The sequence below is a fragment of the Erinaceus europaeus genome, chromosome 9 (assembly GCF_950295315.1).
Source record: "Erinaceus europaeus chromosome 9, mEriEur2.1, whole genome shotgun sequence".
Lineage (NCBI taxonomy): Eukaryota > Metazoa > Chordata > Mammalia > Eulipotyphla > Erinaceidae > Erinaceus > Erinaceus europaeus.
In genome coordinates, this window is record NC_080170.1 from 44,570,848 (window position 1) to 44,592,919 (window position 22,072).

General features: G+C 45.3%; 1 protein-coding gene across 5 annotated transcripts in view; it reads left to right on the forward strand.

The window, feature by feature from the left end:
- Positions 1–22,072, forward strand: part of CACNA1E (calcium voltage-gated channel subunit alpha1 E) — a 558,522-nt gene that overhangs the window by 33,214 nt on the left and 503,236 nt on the right. For 2 of the 5 annotated variants that reach the window (XM_060197786.1, XM_060197791.1), the window contains exon 1: positions 17,235–18,100. The exons of the other annotated variants lie outside the window; for them this stretch is intronic. Coding sequence is in view for 1 of the 2 variants with exons in the window: in XM_060197791.1 (XP_060053774.1) it covers positions 18,090–18,100 (11 nt within the window). In the remaining variant the exon portion in view is untranslated. Of the gene's footprint in view, positions 1–17,234; positions 18,101–22,072 lie in introns of those variants that run through there. 5 annotated transcript variants of the gene reach the window in all.

A 22,072-nucleotide genomic window follows, 5' to 3' on the forward strand; every position in this document is an offset into this window, starting at 1 on the left:
TTCTAAGCTAAAATCTCCCTGAATATTATCTCTGTCCCTTTCACTATGTCATCTTCCTCAGGAATTCTTATTATTCTTATATTTGACTTTTTTATGGAGTCTGCAATTTCTCTGAGAGTGACTTCATTCTTTCTAAACCTTCCCTCACCCTCATCTTTAAATTGAAAGAGTGGGATAATTATATATTCTAGATTATATTCTTTTTTCTACATGAGTGAGTCTACCTAAGCCTTCTACCTGAGTTTGTACTAAACTCAAAGTGTTTTTCACTCCCTGCCATTATATTTGAAGTTTTTCTTTCATGCTTCCTAACTGCTTAGTGAATTCTGAAGTTCTTCTTTCATGTTTTCTAATTTCTTTTTTTACAAAATGTTCATTTATTTATTCACTTTTTAGCCCTTGTTTTTTTATTGTTGTAGCTATTATTGATGTCATCATTGCTGGATAGGACAGAGAGAAATGGAGAGAAGGGGGGAAGACAGAGAGGGGAGAGAAAGATAGACACCTGCAGACCTGCTTCACTGCCAAGGTGACTCTCTTGCAGGTGGGGAGCCGGGGCCTCAAACCGGGATTCTTGAGCCAGTCCTTGTGCTTTGTGCCACATGCACTTAACCCGCTGCACCACCGCCCGACTCCCATGTTTTCTAATTTCTTAGAGAACTCTGTTTAGAGCTCTTTTGTGTTTCTTAACTCTTTACTGAAATATTCTTTCAACTCTTGAATATGCTTTTCTATATTATGCTTAGATTCTTGGAGAGTTCTCATAATGATCTTTCTGTAGTCTTACTCTGATAGTCCCTCTATGTCTATATTCTTGGAGTCCTTATGTTTCGTTTTTATCTTGTCTGGTTTGGAATGTTTGGTAGTTTGTTTCTGCAATATTTCAGTTTACACATTTATTGTGCTGGTTATTGCTGGCCAGTAGGTGGTGCTATTGTTGTGATCTCCGGGCTTTTATTTGTTTACATGTGTGGTGGAGGAGTAGGGGTTGGGGTTAATTTTTTTTGTTGTTGTTGTTTCCTTGAGCTGTTTTGTACTTCATGTGATGTGTATATATGGTTCTCTATATGATTTAAATCAGAAACCAAGTGTCAGAGATTTCCTGTTGGGCTGCAGCTGTGTTCAGAGAAGCAGGGCTCATTTTACCAGTTAGCTGCTGCCAGTTACGACAAATTACTTTTTATGTTTTAGTGACAAATTGGACTTCTTTTCTATCTTTTTCTCCTTCTTCTTCTTCTTCTTATTATTATTCTCCTCCTCCTCTTCCTCCTCCTCCTCCTTTTCTTCTTCTTCCTATTCTTCTTCCTCTTTATTTTATTTTATTTTATTTTATTTTATTTTATTTTTTGCCTCCAGAGTTATCACTGGGGTTTGGTGCCTGCACTAGGAATCCACTGCTCCTGGTGGCCTTTTTTTTCCCCTTTCTATTTTGTTGTTGTTATTGTTGCAGTTGTTGCTATTGTTGTTGTTGGATAGGGCAGAGAGAAATTGAGAGAGGAGGGGAAGATGATGGGGGGAGAAAGATAGACACCTGAAGACCTGCTTCACTGATTGTGAAGTGAGCCCCCTGCAGATGGGGATCTGGGGACTTGAACTGGGACCTTATGCCAGTCCCTGTGCTTTGCATCATGTGCACTTAACCTGGTGTGCTATTGCCCAACCCTCTGAACCTTTTTTTTTATTGGATAGGACAGAGAGAAATTGGGGGGGGGAGATAAAAAGAGAGAGAATGATAGACACCTATGGACTTACTTTATTGCTTGTGAAGCATCCCCCTGCAGGTGGGGAGCAGGAGCTCGAACCAGGGTCTTTGCACTTAGTGTGCACTTAGTGCACTTCACTGGGTGTGCCACCACCTGCCCCACAGACCAGACTTATTTTGGTAACAAATGATCCTTGCTTTTTTGGTGTGTCCTTGCCTGTAATTCAGCAGGCCAGTGCCCCTGAGTTCATGGATTAAAAAGTCCCTTCTCTCACAGCTAGCACTGTGTTTGGCCTTGACTACTGCTACACATAGAGGTAAAATGGCACCGTGTTCTGCCAGAGCTCTAAATTATTTGTGTTTGGTTTCAGTTCCACACCCCTTCTCACCCCAACCATGCACACGAGTACCCACCTGAGGCTGTGGTGTTTCTGCAGATGTCTCAGCTGTAGTTGGTGAATTTTTGTTAAGTTAATAGTAAATATTTGTTGATTGAGGAAGAGTCTGATCTGGTAAATATTTGTTGATTGAGGAAGAGTCTGATCATGGCCATTCCTGCTGGAAGTCTGGATGAGTCTAACTATATATCCAAAAATCGTTAAACCCACAACACAAACACACACACACACACACACACACACACACACACACACACACACACACACACACACACACACCTTCCCTTTCTCCCCGCTCTAAACCACAAAATAAGTGAGAACACAGGATTCCTGCTGCGCAGTCTCTTATACCCAGTGGTCTGACCACACCATGCTATCTTTAAAGCCTTCCTCACCTGAAATATTGTTGTCTGACTCCAGGCTGTCACCTCATTCACAGGGCCTAGACAGTCTCTTTCTAACCTTGACCAGACTAGTGGGAGAGACCAGCCGGTGAGGCCAGGAGCTTGGGGTACTAAGTGGATAATTCGTGGTCTAATTTGTGGGGTCCCACAGAGTATCTGACTGCACCTCAGGTGCACAGTGGGCTTCTCTTAGTATTGTGATTATGGGATTATTGGAAATGGCAAAAGAATTTCTAGCAGCTATTTCTTTTCTCAGGCTCTTAGGGGGATTTTGCAGCAGTCATCTTTGCCCAGGGTGGTCCTTGGTCTGAGGAGAAGGAAAGTACAAGGACAGTGGGGGAGCAAGACTGAACTCATCTGAGTGGGAAGAATGTGGTCCTCCTAGTTAGAGATCCTCATGGAAGAATGCCATATTCTGTTCAGGTTCCCAGTCAGTTTATGAAGCTCTTCACCATGCTGAACCCAAACAGATTTCCCTGACATTTGATGAGTTGCTAACACTTACTTAGGAAGGTGTGGAGAGAGGTGGAGTGAGCAACTTCTGCCTTTCAGGTGAGTCCACTTTCTAGCTCTCAAAAGAACAAAGAATTACAGCTATTATTATTCTGTTGGAGGTGTTGTAGGTACTTGGGACCAGGGAGATAGCATAGTGGTTTTGCAAATGTCTTTCATTTCTAATGCTCCAAGGCCCCAGGAGTTATATAATCCAAAGTTGAGCAGTGCTCTGGAGAAACAAACAAGCAATAACAACGAATGGGGACAGACAAATATGGTTCCACTTGCTATCCTGCAATATAGTTTCTTATTTCTATTTTTTGAAGATTTTACTTGTTTCATGTGAAATAGAAAAAGTGTTTCATGTGTCAACACCCAGAGAGAAAAACCAGAGTAAGACTTTAGTACTTGTAGTTCTGGGAATCAAACCAGGAACTTCACTAGTCTGTCCTCTACCAACCTGAGTTATTCTTCAGCCACCAGTAATAATTTTCTCTTCCTTCCTTCCTTAATTCCTTCCTATCTTTCTTTCTCATTAGAATTACTGCTGGGGCTTGGTGTTAGCACTATGAATCTACCACTTCTGGCAGCCACCCCCTCCCCTTATTAGATAGGACAGAGAGAATTGAAAGGGGATAGGGGACAGAGAGGGAGAGAGAAAGATAGACACCTGCATACCTGCTCCAAATCTCATGAAGCTTCCCCTCCCTGTAGGTGGTTAATAGGGGCTCAAACCTGGGTCCTTGCATATGGAAATGTGTGTGTCCAATTGGGAGTGCCACTACCTGGCCCCAGAAATACATTTCTTAAACTCAGTTTTCTGTCTTAAAATAAAACAAATGAAAACATAAAATTTATGAGAGTTTGGACAGGAGTGCCTTTTTCTGCTTCTTTCCTCCCTTTTAACTCTTTCACCCATTGTAAGTTGTAATACTGATTTCCTCCATTCTTTCCTTAATTCTCCTTTCATTATGGGAATCAGAGGTTTCTGTTTTATTTTTCTATCTTTGCATCTGTTTGTAAAGCCCAGAGGGCTCAGATGGTTCTACAGAGAAGTCCTATCTGGACATTTACTCCAGATGCCAACAGCTGGAGGCTGTAGCCTGTGGTGATGACTGCTTTGTGCTAACTTGCATAGGCAATGTCATCCTAGTGGAGGTGGACTATCAGTGATCTTCTTTTTGTGCTGCCTGTCTTGTCTGGGGGGGAGGGGGGGATAGGTGCATCAGAGACAGAAGCTAGAGGAGGAGCAGGACACGAGCATGAGAGGAGAAAGGCCTCAGGTTATCCCAGTGCCGATTTCATTCACACACTTAGAGTTGGCATCCCTGCTCTCTTCCTTGCACTTCTTTTATCTCTGACATTCAAAAGACAGAGGTGGCTTTAAAAAAATTATTTATTGGATAGAGACAGAGAAAAATCAAGAGGGAAGGGGGAGGTAGAGAGGGAGAGAGACAGAGTCACTTGTAGACTTCCTTCAATTCTCATGAAGCTTTCCCCCTGCAGGTGAGGGCTGTGGGCCTGAACCAAGGTTCTTCCACATGGTAATATGTGCACTCGACCAGATGTGTCACCATCTGGCTCTTTGGGTGCCTTTTTTATAACACTCTTCTTAAGTGACAGATGGGTGGACATGGAACAAAGAAGTTAAAAGGTCCGATGAAATCCTTTCATTGCTTACTATAAATTATTGTCTTGAAAGGGAAGACAGTATTACTGTTTTTTGTTTATTTACTTTAATTTTTTCTCATCACTGGGGATTCAATACTTGAAGCCAACATTTTTCAGATAGAAATAGGGACAGACACAGAGGGAGAGAGGCGAAGATACTGCAGCACTAAAACTTCCTCTTTTGTGTGGTGGGCTGAGTTCGAACCTGGGTCATGCCTATTATAAAGCATGCCCATTATAAAGGTGCACTGTTCATGTAAACTATCTTACTGGCCATAATTAATTTTATTTCTTTAAAGCCTGAATCTACATATCAAGAGCCAAGGTCTAGAGAGCTGAGATTTTATTTTAGAAGGTAGGGTATCATAACAGAGGAAAGAAAAAATATAATTTAACAATCTTTTGCTAGTAATATATAGAAACAAAAACAAACTCCCCCAAAGGAAAAGAAAACTTAATTTTACAGTTACTTGTTACTAATATATAGAACTACAATTATTTTTTGTCTCTTGATCCATATCCTACAAAATGCCAAAAATGTATTTATCAGCTCTAGTATTTTGTAGTATCTTGAGAATTTTCTACATAAACAGCCCTGTCTATTTTACTGTAGATATTCCCTACTTTTTCATTTTCTACAGACACATTTTTCCTTTACCTCACTGAACACAATTATATGTGTTATTTTAAAGTCTCCTTGTCTGGGAGTCTAACATCTGGATGATCTCAGGGTTGGCACATGTTGATTTATCTTTTTTCCTTGAGAATGGCCACAGCCTCCTGAGTCTCTTATGTTGATTAATTTTAGATTATACCCTAGACATTGTGAATGTTTATATGGCAAAGACTCTGTATTCTGTTATATTTTCCCAAAGAGTCTGATGTTTGGTTTTAGCAGAGGATTAACTTGGTTTAGATTCTGATTGCCAACTATTAGGCCTGTGGTGGGTGAGTACTTGGATCTCAGTTCAGTTCTTTGAGCCCTAACTGCAAGCTCCTTTGTTTGTTCCACACATACATGGTTCAGGGTCAGCCAGGGATTGGTCTGGGTTAAAGTGTGGAATCTAGCATGCTCCTTCCTTGTTCTTTCCCTTTTGAAGTCTCTTTTCTTTTCTGACAGACCTGGTTGCCCTGTTTCTTTTGTGTTCTTCTGCTCAGACAGACGGTGACTTTCAGAATTTAAGCCATTTCATGCCAGTTGCTACCATTGTGGTCTCTTTTTGGGCAAAGGAAATTCACTCTGTCCTGGACACTTGCTCCAAATTTTACTCTTTTCCAAAATAGGCCTGCCTTTGTTCAGTCTTCAGAGTTCCCAAGTAATTTTTTGTCATATTTTCCCGCAGGGCTTATATGTGTAATTTGGTTTGGTTACATTTATGTTTCATTGTACCAGGATCACAAATCCTTTTATCACTTTATAACCATTCACCAAACTGTGAAGTTCATAAGGGAATCTAGCCTTAGGGCATATACGACATAAAAATCTTTCAGCAATGATTTCTCAACTCAGTCTATTGCTAAATCTGCTTTCTTCTGGGATGAGGTTTGGGGTGGGGCTCAATGTATCAAAACACATCCTTGAAGTTGGATTTCTTGTCCTTTCTTTCTTTTTTTAATTTAATTTTTTATTTATAAAAAGGAAACATTGACTAAACCATAGGATAAGAGGGGTACAACTCCACACAGTTCCTACCACCAGAACTCCGTATCCCATCCCCTCCCCTGATAGCTTTCCTATTCTTTAACCCTCTGGGTTAAAGAATTGTGGGATGCAGAAGGTGGAAGGTCTGGCTTCTGTAATTGCTTCCCCACTGAACATGGGTGTTGACAGGTCGATCCATACTCCCATCCTGTCTCTCTCTTTCCCTAGTGGGGAAGGGCTCTGGGGAAGCGGAGCTCCAGGACACATTGTTGGGGTTGCCTGTCCAAGGAAGTCTGGTTGGCATCATGCTAGCATCTAGAACCTGGTGGTTGAAAAGAGAGTTATCATACAAAGCCAAACAAACTGTTGAGCAATCATGGACCTAAAGGCTGGAATAGTGCAGATGAAGAGTTGGAGGATCCTCCATTTTGTAGATAGCTAGTGGGCATATTTTAGTTATATTCCAAAGGGCCTGTGGATATACTAGGTTTTTTTTTTTCCTGAGCCTGAAATCTGATATGCAAGTGGATCCTAATTATTGTATTTTCTATTCCAGACCTCACAGCATATCTAGGTGGGGAGCTAGATGGAGGCAGGGCAGTGCCAGCTAACATACATCTCATGCTTTAGCAGGCAGGTCTGTGTCCCCCAAGCACTCTGGTTAGAAAAACAGATGCAAAGTGGACAAGAGCAATATTTATGTGTTTATGTATGCATGCATTTTGTGTTATATTGCATAGAAATAGCCAGAAGTTGAGAGGGAAGGGGTGATAAGGAGATATATAGAGAGACACTTGCAACACTGCTTAACCACTCGCAAAGCTTTCCTCATGCATGCGAGGACTGGGGGCTTGTATCTGGGTCCTTGCATATTGTAACATGTGCACTCAGCCAGGTGCACCACCACCTCGCCCCTGTATTTATTTGTTTATCGCAGTATTGGGCATCATCATGTGTAATTCTACCACCTGTTATTTTTTCATTCTGTTTTAGAGAGAGATGGGAGAAGAAGAGACAGATATTCAGAGATAGAGGCATTATAGCACTGCTCAACCATGCAAGGGAGCTCCCTTGATGCTACTCATGGTGTTCCTGTGTGCTGTCAGGACTTGAACCCAAGGCCTCAAGATTACTAAGTCCTGTGCTTGGGTGAGCTATCTCCCAGCACCAGCCAATTCTTTATAGATTAGTCATGTATGAGACTACAGTGTGCTCTGAGGCTGCCTTGATCATCTCATCTCCATAAGAGGAATGTCATATCTACAAAAACTCAGGGGAAGGAGATCAGGCATAGGTTTCTGTTTATTGAATCTTGAGACAAGAAAGCACTGAGCTCAGCATCTACTTTCTGTCTTTTGTATAACATTCTCACTATAGGGCAGCCTTTTCAAATCCCAATTCTCTTATAAAGCCTTTTGGTAACTTTTTCTCAAAGTTACCAGTTTTACTCTTTAAAGATCTCTTGAAGAAAGGAGTGTCTGTGGACTCTGTTGTACAGTTTTGACTTCTATAAACTCCTGTGTGCATATTCTGCCATTTCTACCAGTCTATAATGACTTGGAGGGTTGGGTTCAGTTTCTGAAACAATTTCTGTACCAGCATAAGACATGTTGTCAAAGTAGAGTTGAGCTGAGCTTGAAACCAGCAACCAGTTTTGACAGCTTCAGAGCTCTGGGCTTAGAGCAGAAAACAATGTCTGTCAGTTTCACAGTCGGTGGTCTGAATACCATGCTGAGAACATACTAGGAAGGACAAAGCAATTTTACCAATTCAGGGCTCTGAGTATATGGTGCAGGATATTGGGAGTGAAGCTTTAAAATAAGTAAGTACATATTGGATCTGTGGCCTGTGAAGATTCCGGCTTCAGTGGAGGGGCAGTAGAGCCAAGCGGAGAATTATCAAAAGAGTGAGCATGGCTATTTCAATACAGCTTAGGGACTTAATCAAGTTAAGTCCTGGGGCATGGTCCTGACACTTTAATTAAAATGAAAATTTAACATCAGTAAGTAAAAACACAGCACTGAGTAAAAGCAATACTTTAGTTTCATCCTGCACTCTGAATGCCAACCAGATTCTTGTTTGTTTGTTTTAACCTAAAAGGTTCTATGAGTCTAAGGAGTTTTCTGAGCTGAGTGTCTCATTGTTGTCATTCTAGTCACTAAGGGACCTAGGTCAATGCACCCATAAATTCATCTCCTGACCAAACAGGATCCACTCTTTAAACAGTTTAGCCAGGCATGCCACTGTTTTTACTTTATTCTATGTTTTGCCCCCTTCCTGATTCATCTAAAAATATACTTCACTAATTTTTCCCTTTTCTAAAACCCTGATTCTTCTGGTCCATCCTGCCCTATTGATTTAAATTCTGTATCTTGCATTCTTGTCTAGATCAATTCCTGTCATACAGGAGAAAAATCAAGGCCCTTGAGTGCCATTCAGTCAGTTTCTCAGTGTCACATTGGAATTGGATGATAACACACCACTGGAATCTGAGCCTTGACCGATAGTCCTGTATGCTTCATACCAATAATACCATGCTATTCTTCTGTGTAATGCTTTATTTTGGGGTCATTTTTCTATTTTGTCAACATAATACTGTTCTGTTTAGTGAACCTGCCCCAGAGATGGATACTCTCCCAAGTATGACCAGGCTCTTTGGTGGACAGACTGATACCCACTCTCTGGAGACTTGGTTCTCAGAGTTGCTTCTTTGACTTTGGACTTTAGCAAATGCCGCCCTTGAGATTCTGGGTCTTACCAATGTCTCAAGAGCTGTTGGTCTAAAATTTCTGCAGTGGATCCTAAGGGCAACAGAAGCTGGAGGGAGTAGATCAGAATAGCAGCGAGGAGGCTGCAGGGAGGACAGGAGAGTGGGTGTCCTGGTATCCAGATGACAAAGAGCAAAGGGATATGTGGGTCACTGTCCTGGGAGCACTGGTGAGGTTGCAGGAGGAGCCTGGCTACTCTAACTTCCTGCTTGTCCTGATTTGTTGTCTTGGGGTAAAATCCTAGGTTCCCCTCATCTTGTTGTAAGCATTCCCTAGAGATGGAAATGGAGAATGAATCAGATCACTTGTCCTTAGAGTGAAGAGACATGGGGGTGGCATCTTTCAGATGACGATTTGTTCAGGGATGAAAAATGAAAACTCTGAAGCTTCCAGTGCGCTTTGGGGGTGGAAAAGGAGCACGAGGGGATATTCACAGACTGATGGATTTGAAAGCTTTCTGGATAGCTTTGGCTTATTGATCTCTTCTGTCATATAGGTGTGGGATTTAAGGACTGAGATTAGCTGCAGCACACTAATTCAAAAGGATACCCCCCATCTTTAAGCAACATTATTAATGATAGCCAAGACACAGGAAAAACTTCAGTGCTCATAAGCAGATGACTGGATGAAGAATCTGAGGGACACATGCAGTGGAATACTTCTCTGCTACTGTCAATGACAGTGTGTCTTTTGGTGCAATATGGGAGGAGCTGGAGGTGGTTAGGCTAAGTGAGAGAAGGAAACAACTCCTGACTTGTTTTACTCATGTGGAATGTATATAACTAAGACAAATGAACTTGAAAATAACAGTCAAACCAACTTCAAACACTGTGGGAAAATGATGGTAGTTTTTGCAGGGGACGGGGAGGGAAGTGGGGACACAGGGGTTGTCTCTGGTGTGATGGCTCTGGAACATTGGTGCTGGGTGTGGTGGTTCATATATGCATATTTAAATATGAAAATAAACTCCTAAACTCTTATAATATTGATGATTATGACAATGACTAGCAGCCTTTCCTGAAAGGTAGCCTGGTGTCTCTCAGACTTTTGTGTAACTTCAGAGCTGGGAGGGTACATCACTACAAAGCGCCTTTCCTATTTCCTTGTCTTCTTATACGACCAACCTCAACCTATCACAGAGTTCTACTGTTTCAATAAAAAATGTTTCTTTTTGCTTTTTTCCACCTTTAGGAGTCTGGAGCAGAGTCTGGCAGAGATGTCCTTGCAGGCACTCAGCTCTGTTTGTCCTGTTAAACTCCTCTGAGGAAATGAGCCATTTGCAAGGGAAGTGTGGAAGCATTTTGTTTCACAAGCTAATTTGGACAGTTCCCTATTTGTGGCTAACACTATCAGAAAAATTATCCTTCCATCCCTTCCCCCAATTGACATAATAAGCACTTATAGACACCACCTGTTAAGGTAGGGCACTAGTATGGTGTCCCCTGTATTGTGGTTTATGCTGGTCTGGGTCCTTCCATTTTAATTTCTCAGTATTTTGTGAATTAGTAAATAAATAAAGGGTTTCTCTTTCATTCTGATGTGCTTTTCCCCTGCTTAGGTGAGGAAGGGCAGGTCTGTGTGATCATGTTAGCCAGATTCTCTTCCTGGGTAATCTGTTGAAGTCAGGGTTTGTAATTCCCTCCTTCCAAGTGAAAGAGCCCTAGCAAGGTTCAAGGATCACACTCTAATTTAGACTTGAAACTGCACCTTAACACTAATGGTCATGAAATGCAGATAGAGCAACCCAGTGAGCCAGCAGGAATGAACAAGTCATATCTGTTGAATAGTGAACCCCAAGAGTTCAATTACCCCAGTTCTCTCCACAGAAGGTAACTATGGAAACCTCACAATGCAAAGCATCACCAGTTTCTAAGCAGAACACACACACACACACACACACACACACACACACACACACACACACACACACACACACACACACACCTGGGAGGACTCTGTGTGCATGCACACCCAGATCTCACTATTAGGCATATGGTGTGTGTGTGATGATTTGACTGTGTGTGTGTGTGTGTGTGTGTGTGTGTGTGTGTGTGTGTGTGTGTACACATCAGATAGGATTGGTATGGGCATTTGTATCACATGCTCTCTGCTTCTGCTCTCAGGAGTGGTGGAAGAGTGTAGGCTTGTCCAGTGTTTTGGTGCTGCACCTGGACCCAGAGCATTTGGGAGGCACCACACATTTTTAATTGGGTGGTAGGTTGGGACATAGAGGAAAACTTATTTTCCCCATATCAGGCTTCTATTGCACAAGCATGTACAGCCACTGGATTCTTCACCAGGTAGGAGGAATCACCAGGTAGGTGGTTAACCCTGGTATGAGTCCACCAACTCTAGCAACTGAATGTGGGTGTAATTCAGGTTTGGGGGCACCATGTTGACAAAATAATTTTTTATTCTCTTGAGTGTTGGTGCTGGCCTTTTTTTCTCTTCTCACTTTAATCTTCCTCTTTTCTGAAGTTGGTAAAGAGTGTGATGCTTGGGGAGGGGGCATTGGATACATCAAATGAAGGTTCACTGACGAAACATGTGATCCAGTATGTTCACAATACCAGAGAGACTGGGTGTCACTTAGCAGAGCTCTAGGGGAAGGCAGCTCCATCTGGACTAGGAGTTATTGGGGGAATATATTAAGGCTTTTGAGATGACTGGGTTGGGTCTGCAAGAGTATGAAAGGGGGGTGCACTTGTGTAAAGTCTGGCCTGTATGTGAAACTGTCTCCATGTGGTGAGAACACGTGTGTGTGTTTGTGTGTGTATATGATCAACTCTCTGCTTTGCCTGTACAGAATTTAAGCATAAAAATAATTCTTAGGGGGGTCTTGAGAAAAAAAAACCTCATGTGTTTTAGATTGTCTTTGATTGGCAGTCATATTAAGGTTCTGCAGGTGGAGAGGTCTTGTTCATCAAAAGAAGAACTATCAAAAATATGTTTTTTCCCATTTTAAAACTATTTATTTATTTAATTTCTCATGTCACTGGGAAACGAACTCCTCAGGTCCTTGAACCTGTGTGCTACTACCACTGAGAGTCCTCCTCAGGCCAGTTTTTTCACTCCTTATTACAGAAGGGGGAGACAAACAGAGGAGATACCATATCCACCAGAGCTCCCTCTTGTACTGTCCATAGTGCTCCCATGTGTTGCTGGGGCTTGAACTCTATGAGGTAACCTAACTCTTAGCACCTCTTTCATCTTTTTAAGGCAGCGACATCCAACAAGAGAGGGATTCATGCTGGGGTCTTCTATACTGTCCCTGAATGTTAAACTGATGGTCCCAATGTTCTCTGTCAACACCAGCTCTCCTGTTACCCAGGAATCTGGTGGGTCTATGAATGCAGGTGAGGGCACTCACACACCCTAGGTGGCACAGCCCCCACCCTGCACTTCCCTTCTGGGTTATATGATGCCATCTGTTAGTGGATAAAGTATTGATATGTGTTTGTTGGGGTGCAGGGGAAATTTCTCCCATCCCCTGAGTTGTTCTCAGATTGCACAGACAAATTAATGTTAGAGAAACAGACCAAGTTTAATAGCATACATATGGGGAATTTATATGACTGTACTTCTAGTGCAAATGAGACCATCTGGGTGTTTAGATCCTGTGCTAAGGGACTTGGGAGAGAAAAGAGGGTTCATATGTCACAGGGAGGATGACTTTATTTATTTTTATTATTTATTTATTTGCCTCCAGGGTTATCGCTGGGGCTTGGTGCCTGCAGTACATGTAAATCCACTGCTCTTGGAGGACATATTTTCCCCATTGTTGTTGTTGCTGTTATTATTGTTGGATAAGACAGAGAGAAACTGAGAGAGGAGGAGAGAAAGATAGACACCTGCAGACCTGCTTCACCAATTGTGAAGTGACCCCCTGTAGGTGGGGAGCTGGAGGCTTGAACTGGGATCCTTCTGCCAGTCTTTGCACTTTGTACTATATGCACTTAACCCAGTGCGCTACTATCTGGCCGCCGGAAGGATAACTTTATATGATAGATCTTGGCCTCTAGATGATTGTTCTGAAGATAGTTTCTCCTCATAAAAATATTGTTTCTGGCAAGCAAAGTGTTTCCAAGACTTGTGAGAATGAACTATGGTGGCTATCTTTGGGAGTTGGAAGTGTGGGACATGGAACTTTGGTGGTGGGTGTGGTGTGGAGCTGTACACTGTCATCGTGCAATCTTGTAACCCACTATTATTCACAAATAAGAAGTGTGGGGGGGGAATAAAGACCTGGAAAAAACATTTCTGTTTCTGGAAAGATCCTAGCACCTAGATAAGGTGCATTCTTGGAGTAATGGTGGCAGTCTCTCCCATTCCATATACCAAGGTGACATGTATTAGGAAAAGCCTTCTCTGGACAGCTAAGAAAAACTCAAGATTTGGAGGGCAACTGATCCCATTTGGTGTATGACCATGTTTAAGGTCAGACATTTGCCTGAGAATCTGACCCCTTGGAAGTCATGGGTCAGCTTGGGGAGAGTTAGTTGCAGGTCTCCCACAAAGATGCCGGAACAGCGCCAGAGATAGACTGCGGGAATTACTTTCCTGGAACTTGGTGTTGCTTCCTTTCTCCATCAGTGATGGAGAAAGGAAGCAACACCCCTTACCCCCCCCACCCCCCCCAGGAGTTATTTCTGTTATTTCAAGAGCTGGTGCTGGTCGCTCTTCAGAGCAACTGGGGAGGTTGGCTTCTTTCTCTTCATCCAGGGCAGCACAGGAGGTAGAACTGTGTCTGGCTTTTCCTCCCTTCCCCCCTCCTGGGGTGTGTCTGGAGTCTTTGACCAGTAGTGTGAATCAGAAACCTGGGACTTGGGGTTATTCAACTGAGGCTGAAGTTCTCCTCACGGAGAGCTCACCTGGGCCTTGTGAGAGCTGATGGGGGGAAGGGGACTTCTTAGAAGAACTGACTCTTAATCTGTAGCCTGAAGGATTGGTGGGGGGGCGGCTGGCTGGGGTGCAGGGAGGTGATGGGCTCTGGGGCAGGAGATCTTGGTGCCCAGTTTCAATGCCCTCAGGTGAAAGCTGATGGCAGGTGAGACAGAGATAGAGAGAGAGAAAATAAGCAGAGAGACTGAGAGACAGCTGGAAAGAGATGAGAGGCCATAAGGAAGAGAGATGACAGATACAGATACAGATACAAAAGGAAGAGAGATGACAGATACAGACCATAGAATCTCCAGTTGTTAAGAGTTGGAAGCAAACACTCACATGCCTCTCTTCATGCAGCTGAGGAACAGAGGCAAAGAAAGGCAGAAAGGTGTTTCCCTGAGATGTTGAGTCAGGAGACTAGACCCCCAGGCTTCTGGGAGGTTTGAGAGAAGAAGAGACAGGAGCCATACCTGGGGCACAGGGGAGTGTGCCTGGAGGTGAGAGGAAAGCCAGGGAGAAACTCAGGAGTGAGGCTGAGATCCCCTGGCTGCAGCCATCAGTATCACCTTGGGGAGACCAGGGAAAGTTTCCAAGAAACCTGAGTTGGGCTTTCTCTGTCTTTCTTTCCCCTCTTTTTTTCTCCTCTTTCCCCTTCCAACCACATCCTGTCTACAAGTAGATGTCAGGGAACTGGTTGCCATAGCTACTAAATGGCATTCAAGCAAGCTGAATTATTAAACCAGGGTCTTTTCATTGAAGCCCAGACATCAGTATGGAGTCTCTTCAGGGGGTGCAGGACAAGGCACAGGTCTGAACTAGAGAGCTCCTGTAATGGTCTGGCTCAGAGAGTGTGTCTGGAGCACTGAGCACAATTTTCAGGAGAGGCTATGGGGCTAGTGCATCTGCTGGGGAGAAGAATTGGAGGAAGACAGGTCTCTGCCTCCCAGTCGCTCCCTCCCAACCCCTCTGCCTAAAGCCAAGAGGCCTGGTAGCAGTTACCACTCATTGCAATGGGCTCAGAACCCAAACCAATATTTATGTTGGAGCTGAAAGGACACCAGATTGTCCCAGTTAGTTGTTAGTTGTAGCTAGAGAGGCAAGAAACCAGTGACAGGTGAGTCTGAGAGGTCACCCCCACCCTAGTCCTCTGAGATTGGGACTGATCCTTGGGGAGCTGGGGAGAGCCTGGTGGAACCCTCCAGCAGGTGGCAGGATCCTCTCCTAGTGCTATGAATGGGAAGTCTTGTTTGTGGGCACAATAGTTGTTTGTTTTGATGGTGGAGGGGGGTGAGTTATTGGATGCTCTTCTCTTAATGGGATTCTAGGCCAGGAAAGCCATCTGCCTTCTGCTTTCCTAGCTCTTAAAACTTTCTCTTTGTAAAAACACCCAAACACTCTAGTGTAGATGCCTGGGAGCTGCTGAAGAAGAGTGTTGGGAGCCAGTCACCTCACACTGGGTCTGTGTGCACACATGTGGGGGTGAGGGGCAGGAATTATCCACTTAGGGAGGTCAGTGGTAGCGATCTACTCCCTATTCCCTTGTGTATGACAGTGGATCCTGAGGTTAATTTTTTTTGCCTCCAGGGTTATCACTGGGGTTTGGTTATCACTGGCACTATGAATCCACTGCTCCTGGGAGACAGAGAGGGATAGAGGCAGACACACACCTGTAGACCTGCTTGTGAAGCATGCCCCCCCCCCCACCTGTGGGGAGCAGGAGTACGAACCCAGATCCTGGTTTAGGCCCTTGTGCTTAGTACCATATGCGCTTAACCAGTTGCACCACCCCCATTCCCCCTGAGGTTAATTTCTTAGGTGGAAAAACACCCTCCTCCTGCCCTATGTGTCCTTTCTCTCTTGAAAGTATATGCCTGGTCCTCTCCCAAATGCCAGGCAGGACCCCCGTATGGCAGGCACCCCAGTCTCACTTAAAGAGAGGAGCTCCCACCCCCACCCCTGCACTGTTATGTCAACTGGGGGGAAAAAAGGGAAAGCAGATCTGCAAGAGGGTTTCCAAAAATCTGTCATCCTCTGAAAAACCAAAGATGGCCCTGATTCTTCCCCTCTAACACCCATCTGGAGTCATTTCCAATGTTGGGTCTAAAGCCCTGGCACCCCTAAAATCTGATTTAGAGAGACTGGACTCACCTCTTTTCAAAGATGTAGAAAATTTTCAAGGCTAACCAGCTCTGGGGGGGTTCAAGTCTTGGGTTCTCACTGAATGAACCCTAGTTAGACCTTCTGAGGGTGAAGCAGGGTCTAACAAAGCAGATTGCAGAGCCCTTACCCTTCCCAAAGAGAGAGCTGCAGCTTGCTGTAGAGGTATTTAATTCCCTTTAATTCTGGTACTGGGGGGGTGGGTGTGTACAGAGGGCCAGGCTGACTGGTTAGCATCCCGATCTTCCCAGGGAAAGCGCAAGGCTAAACATCCTCATTCACTTCCAGCAACCCCCAACCCAAGTCTTCAGGGGATTTGACCCTATGTGCCAACCATTGGCCTAAGGAATAAATAAATCCTTCCCTTCCCCCCATTGCTTCCTCATCTTTCCCTGCACCTTCTTTTCTGCACTCTTTATTTTTTTCCTAACAGGGTTATTGGGGCTCAGTGCCTGAACAATGCCTACTACTTTGCTGGCTATTTTCTCCTCCTCCCTTCTTTTATTATCAAATTAGCTCTCTCAAGAACAGAGAGACATTGAGAGGGGGCAGGGGAGATAGAGAGTGCCATCTGCAGCATTGCTTCACTGCTCCTGAAGCTTCCCCTTCTCCTCCCTTAGGTGAAGACCTGAGGCTTGAACCTGGGTCCCCAGGCACTGTAGTGCTGCACCCCTCCCTGCCTGCTGGCCCTCTGTACTCTTCTCACCCCTTCCATGCCATTAACCTCCCTCCTTCCTTTCTTTGGGGGCTCTCCTGAGCTTTGAACTAAGTCATGGTGGTGGAACCCCAGGTCTTCAGTGGGCAAGGGCTGGGAAGGCATTTTTGCTGTTCTTGAGGGAGAGAGATGCCAAGAACCAGAGAAATGGAGGAAGAATGATCTTTGTAAGATTTGTGTCTTGAAAGCTTTGGAAATGCCAGTTTAATTCAATTTGGGGAATGCTTATTTTTGTTCTCTTTAACTGTCCCCCCATAGAGTGGGGTGTCCCTTAGAATCCTCATCCTGTGCCTGCCCCTCTACCCCCAGGGACCACAGCTGCAGCTTCCTGTCCCTGGGGCTTCTATCTAGCACAGGGGCTATTCCCCTCATGGCTCCCCCATCCCTTAACTGCACCCACATGTTACAATGCACCAAGGACTGGTTCAAGCCCCTAGGTCCCCACCTGCAGGGGACCCGAGTGGTGAAGCAGCACTGTAAGCCTCTCTCCCACCCTCTATCTTCCGCTTCCTCTCAATTCATCTGCCTCCAAAAAAAAAAAAAAGTATTCACGCCGGCCCTTTGATGTGTTCCCCAGTTCCCCCTTTCCCCCCGCCCCAGCAACACCTTGGAGCTGGGTCAAGTTCAGTAGGACCTTGGGAGGTGCAGGGCCAGGCTCTCAAATGGGAGCCATTGGCGCCCTGAGTAGTCACTGAACCTTCCCAGGCAACCCTAAGCTCCAGTCTCCTGGCGCGCTGTTTACTACGGAACCAGCCAGGCCGGGGCACCCCCTCCCCTTCCCGCTCGGGGCGCGCACTCCTCGGCTCCCCCGCCCGCTCCCCGCGCGCCCGCGTGGCTGCCCGCAGCCTGGACAGCGCTCCTGCTCCTTCGGCTGCGCTCTGGCTCCCTCTCCAAGGGCTCCGCTGCTAGCCTGATCTTCTGATCCCTCTGGGAGCCTGTGTGCGAGTTCTCTTTCAGATCGTCAGAAATCTCTTTTCCACTGTGTGGGCAGGAGACAGATTTTTTTTTTTTTTTAAATAAACTGTCTCCCTTCTCTTCTATTTATTTCATTTTCTGTTTCTCTCCCGTCCCTCCTCCCCCTTCTCCTTATTTCTTTACTCCTTCCCATTTGAATTTCACCTTCTCTCCGACCGACCCCTCCTCTCTAGGGGCCTCCCTCCTCCCCACTGCCCCCCCCCCCCCCCCCTTTAAACAATTCAAGGATGTCTCCGCAACACTAGCACCCTGTCCATTCACGGAGCGCAGCACTCTGCATGAATTCAAGGTAAGCCTGGGATGGATGCCCGGGAGAAGAGGTTTACCTTTGCCTCCCGCGGGGCGCTGGGTTCTCTGGCTGCTACCTGTTGGGGGCTGGGAGGCATAGTGTGCCCACACCTTCCCGGAATCTCCTCCCAAACCAGTTCTCCCTCTCCATGCGCTGTCTCTTCCGTGGCAATTCCGCAGGGTTTGCAAAACACCCTGAGTTGTTGGGATGTGTTGAGTGGTGCGCCCCTCTCTTGCCTGCCCAGTGCCGTTTGCTGCCGGGTGGCCGGGGACTCGCGCCTGTGTTCCGCTGCTGCAGCTCGGCTGGCGGCGCTGCTTGCCGGGCAGGGAGCGCAGCGGGCTCTGAGCTGGGGCCTCCAGCTTCCCTTACTGGACTCCCAGACGTCTGTGGCTTGGTCAGAGAAGGCCTCGGGAAGTTCTGGAGGGGGTTCCTGCAGGGAAGGACTCTCCCAGTAGGGGCCAAGCTTCCAGAGAAGTTTCTTAAAGGCAGCTACCATGCACACTCAGAGGCGAACCCCTCTGAGGATACCTGGTCCTGGGCACAGAATGGAAATTAGGGCTCAGTGGAGGGAGGTCCAGAGATGAGAAAAGAATCTGTGCTACTTAGGGCGACTGGCCTTTTGACTGGATTTGGGGCTTCCTGCTCAGTCTGCCAGCTTGTGTGTCCTTTGCTAGGGATGAAAAAAGAAACCTAATTCCCTAAACCTCTGTTTTATACTGGGAAAGAGGAGATAATAATGGGAATGCTACTTCCCCTCCCCATAGCTGCTTGGGATCAAGGATTATGTCTCATTCTGAAGGGTAAGGTGCCAGTTGGTCACTTGCCCAAGGAGGGGGTCTGTGGCTCTGCTGCTTAGAGCAGGTGGTTCAAGCTGCGTGGGTGGGTGGTGCCTGGGAACTGGGAATTTGCTCTGATTTATAAGCTCTTCCCTTTGGAGGCCATGGTGTTGGAACACTGATTCTTATTTACTCTTGGGAGCCCAGAACCTTCCAGGTCACACAGCCAGCATCCCCTAAGGAAAGACCCAAGAACCATTTAGTCCAGAACTGGAGACCCAAACCAGAGTAGTGGTTGCATGCAAGGGAAGGATACTGCTGAGGTTTAAATAAAAGCATGGCTTTAGCCCCACTGACACCAGAACCAGAAGGAAGGTTTTTTTTTTTTTTTTTTTTTAATTGGGGCTGGAGCTAGGAGACCCCAGTAGGAAACTTTGGGTTGCTGGTTCCAAAAGGAATTTGTAGATATTTCTGTCCAGAAATGTGTGGTTCATGTAGGAGCATAAAGCCTAGAAGCAGTCCTTTTCTTGTCTGAGTCCACACCACTGTTGTCTCACAGGCAAAGTCCCTGGCAAGCAAAAACGTTCTCACCACTTTGTAATGTTGGGTGAGTATATACTGTCATTTATCTGCTTGGCAGGGGCACTTCTAAGAGAGGGCATAAAGATACATGGACAACTGAACTGGTCCAGACAGACAGGGATAAATAACTGCCCTGAGAGTGACTGTATGGTCAGAGGGGACATGAGATATCATGGAGTCCTCTCTTGTCATTTGCATCTTGCCTCTTCCTTCCTGGCATAGTCTCACTGACTCAGATCACAGATGGACCTGCTTTCTCTCCCCTCTGAGCATCCATCTCAGAATACAGACTTCCTTCCTTTTAACATGTGTGCTCAACTGGGTGTGCCACCACCTGGCCCAGACTTCTTTCCCCTTATTGATCTCACCTTTCCACAACTTGGCAGAGTGGAGTTCCAGCTCAGACTGTGGGGATCTGTGTCCCCCCATTCATCACCCCCTTGTTTGTATTGTTGCTGAGTCCCAGGTTCCCATGAGGCCAGCCTTTTGCTAGGAATTGTGAGTGTTGAGATGGTAGCAGCATCATTTATTGTGCCCTGAGACTGCAGGTCTCTGGAGGCTGTGGTATGTGTCTGGGTTTTGAATGGAGACACTTATGTCATAGATGCATCCAACTACAGGGAGATTCTGGCTTATGTTTGCTCCGATGAGGGAGTGATGAGAACCCTTCAAGGAAATGCCAATCACACCTCTGTCCCCTGGGGAACTCATGGGTTTGCAGACTTCTAGCCAAGTCTGTTTGGTCTCAATATGTTCAGCAACTTTTTGCAATAGTATTTATCATTTTCTAGACTTTCTCATAATTTGTCCTTACCAAACCCTACTAATTACTCTCCTCTCCTCTCCTCATAGTGGGGGAAACCGAAGCTCAGAAAAACACTGGATATGAAGCTTAGGCTGATCCAGGTCAGAGTGGTTGGGGTTCCAGCTTAATGTCAGCCTCCACCCTCTACCCCCCACACAGTACTGCCTCTGGTGCTGAAGTTGAGGTGATCAGTGTTTGGCTCACAGATTTAGTCCCATCTTTTTTGGGATCTCTGGTGATGAGGAGCCATTCCACAATGAGGGTGTAGGGTAGTTTGCTTGTCCATTCTGCCTCGCTCTAGACTAATGCTGGCCTTGTCCTTTCATGGAATTAGATGAAGTTTGTGTCTATCAAGTCCTGCTCTGCTACCTGGTCCACTCAGGAGAGATTGTCTCTTGAATTCAACTCCATTGTGTCCACAGATTCCCTGGGGGCATTAGGATTAGTTCCTGGACAGAAAGAAATGTGTCACCATTGACATTTCAGTTCTATCCCTCTTATTTTATTGGAAACTGCCTTTCTCAGGACAACTGAGTGATGTTAGTTGACTCAGGGACAGAACATGACCTAGATCTAGAAAGGGTGTTTCTACCTTGTAGTAGTTTTCCCAAAAGTAATTCTGTAGGCTAGCAAGAGGACCTGACCATACCTGTATGACAGTGTCTTGCTTTCTCAGATCTCTATATGTAGGCAAAAGGTGAACCTTGAATAGATAGGTCTAGGCATTATTTTCACCTTTACATCATTCTTTTTTATTCCATAGCTCCATGGTCCACCAGACCACAAACAGCATTACCTGGACAGAGGGGAAGATAAAAGACCCTCAGCTGAAAGACTTGACTCTCACACTCACTCAAATACATAACACAGCCATGTGACCTTAGACAAGTCACTGCCCTTGCCTGAAAACGAACGTCTGGCGAATGGCCTCTGCTCCAGTCCCAGAAGTCTCAGATCTCATAGTTCAGAGTACTCTGTGCTATGTAAATCCTGGGCAGAGCAGTGTAAGAGGGCTAATGGGCAGTATCTGGACAGAGGGATTGTGAAAGAGACATTCTGGGAAGCAGCCATGGTTACCTATGGTCTCTGATGGGCAGGTCTCAGTCTGGTTCTGGTCTGGAAAATAGGGTGCTTTACCTGGCTAGGGAGAGCCTTTTCTCTTGCTTGTCTTGTTGTCTTGTAGCACTTTCTACTTCCACTAAGTTATCTTACTGTCTGTCCCCAATAGGTGACAGAGAATTGGGAAGAGCAGGAAGTATATTATCAATTTGACTAACATTTACATGTCCCAAGAGATGAGCTGAGGTTGGGGTTGGGATGGATGGGAGGTAGGACAATGGTGAAAGTGGACAGTGAAAAGAGACACTGTCTTTGTGTCCATGACATCTCCAGTGAGTTCATGGAACAATGTATACAGGTGACAAGCTATAAAGCCATCTGGGACCTCAAAGCCCATGACCCAACATTAATGATGGTGCAGAGCTGATTGTCCGTACCTTCCTGGAAGAAGCAAGGAAGTGTGGAGACTTTCTGACCATAACTGAAGTGGGTTGTCTGAGCAGTTGGTCCTGGAATGTGGCATGAGGATTCCAGGGGTTTCTTGTCTGTTGTGCATGTGTAACCTTGGAGGTTGCAGAGAGTGAGACTGTAGCATAGAACTGGATTTGCCAAGCAAAGTCCTTCTAACTTTTAAGTTGTTATGGTGTGATTTTGAGAGAGCCAGTCTACAGAATCACACAACCTTTGTAACTTCACACTTAGAGAATGAAACAGAACTTCTCTTTAAATACGGGATCATCTCACCTATGG